The sequence below is a fragment of the Raphanus sativus genome, chromosome 2 (assembly GCF_000801105.2).
Source record: "Raphanus sativus cultivar WK10039 chromosome 2, ASM80110v3, whole genome shotgun sequence".
NCBI lineage: Eukaryota > Viridiplantae > Streptophyta > Magnoliopsida > Brassicales > Brassicaceae > Raphanus > Raphanus sativus.
The window spans coordinates 7,018,122-7,019,437 of NC_079512.1; the positions used below are offsets into that span (position 1 = coordinate 7,018,122).

The window sequence follows — 1,316 nt, forward strand, 5'->3', positions numbered from 1 at the left end:
AAACCTGTTTGGCAACTGAGTTAGCTCTGTCATTAGCTGCTCTAGGTATAAAATTAAACAAGGTTGACTTAAATGAGGCAGATAGAATGTAGATATCACTAAGGGCATCTCCAACCCAACTCCATTTTTTCCTCTAAAATGGAGTAAAAGTGAGTTTGGAGTAGAAAATGCTCCAACCTCACTTCATTTCTCACTCCATAATAGAATTTACTTCATAAATGGAGTAATCTATTTTTTTTTTGTTCATCACTCCATTATGGAGTGAGAAATTGAGTGGGGTTAGAGCATTTTTACTCCATAATCACTTTTACTCCATTTTTGAGGAAAAAACGGTGTTTTACATTGGAGATGCTCTAATGACGCAATAAATCTCCAACTTCCTTTCACGCCTTATCAGAGTCTTGATAAGGATTTGAGAGTCAGAGAAGAGGGATATGGAATCAATTTCGTGATCCCGAGCAAAGGTCATGGCTGCTAGCACCGCCAAATTTTCTGCAATAAGTGGCGACCCAACGGATGTCGAAGTCGCTGCATGTTGTGTTGATGAATCCTGATCATCAACGATCCAACCAAGTCCTGCGCATCCCGTCGATGGATTCCAAGCTGCATCCATGTAGATCGCGCATTGGTTCCCGAGATTAGGGTTTGGTTCAAATCTGATCAAAGGTTTCAAAAGCCGAGGAATTGTAGGTAACTGCGCCATCGTCCAGTCTCTAGCGTCTGTAATCGCCTTCAAGACGGTTTCTTCAGGAGTAAATTTGCGCTTCTCGAAGATGAATTGATTCCTCGCAAGCCACAGAATCCAGACTATCCAGACTGCCAGGGTCCCTGGCCCTAATCCCGTGGGAGGAAGAGAATGCGCTCTTCTAACAATTTCCCATCCTTATATCATCGATGTAAAGCTAGAGGTGTTTATTTCCTGAGCGAAAGGGGCAAGCCGCCAGACTGTGACTGCAAAGGGACACGTGAATAGTAGGTGCGTCACTGATTCTTCTACATTACATCTTGCACATAAAGTAGAGACTGGGATGTTTCTGTTAGCAAATTGTTCTCCTACTGGTAGCGCTCCATGTAGGGACTTCCATATAAAAACCTTGATTTTGTCTGCTGTTTTAATGTTCTAGATGTTGGAGAGCCATTCTAGAGTTTCAGTCTGTTCTGGTGGCAGCGCCAAAGCTTTCTCCTCCATAATCGTAAGGTAGCCTGATCTCGTTGAGTACTCCCCTGTAGAATTCTTTAGCCAAACTAGCTCGTCAGGGGCTCTTAACTTGCTGGGCCTTATTTGCAGGATCTGCTCTTTGTGGAAAGGAATAATG

At 43.2% G+C, this 1,316-nt stretch overlaps 1 protein-coding gene across 1 annotated transcript; it reads right to left on the reverse strand.

Moving 5' to 3' along the window:
* Window positions 1-337: 337 nt before the first annotated feature.
* LOC108832480 (uncharacterized) lies at window positions 338-1,071 on the reverse strand. Its single transcript, XM_018605962.2, has 2 exons — window positions 1,058-1,071; window positions 338-866 (listed from the first exon to the last, which is right to left on the reverse strand). The coding sequence occupies exons 1-2, from the start codon at window positions 1,069-1,071 to the stop codon at window positions 338-340; spliced, it is 543 nt and encodes a 180-aa protein (XP_018461464.2).
* Between the last annotated feature and the right edge of the window lie 245 nt (window positions 1,072-1,316).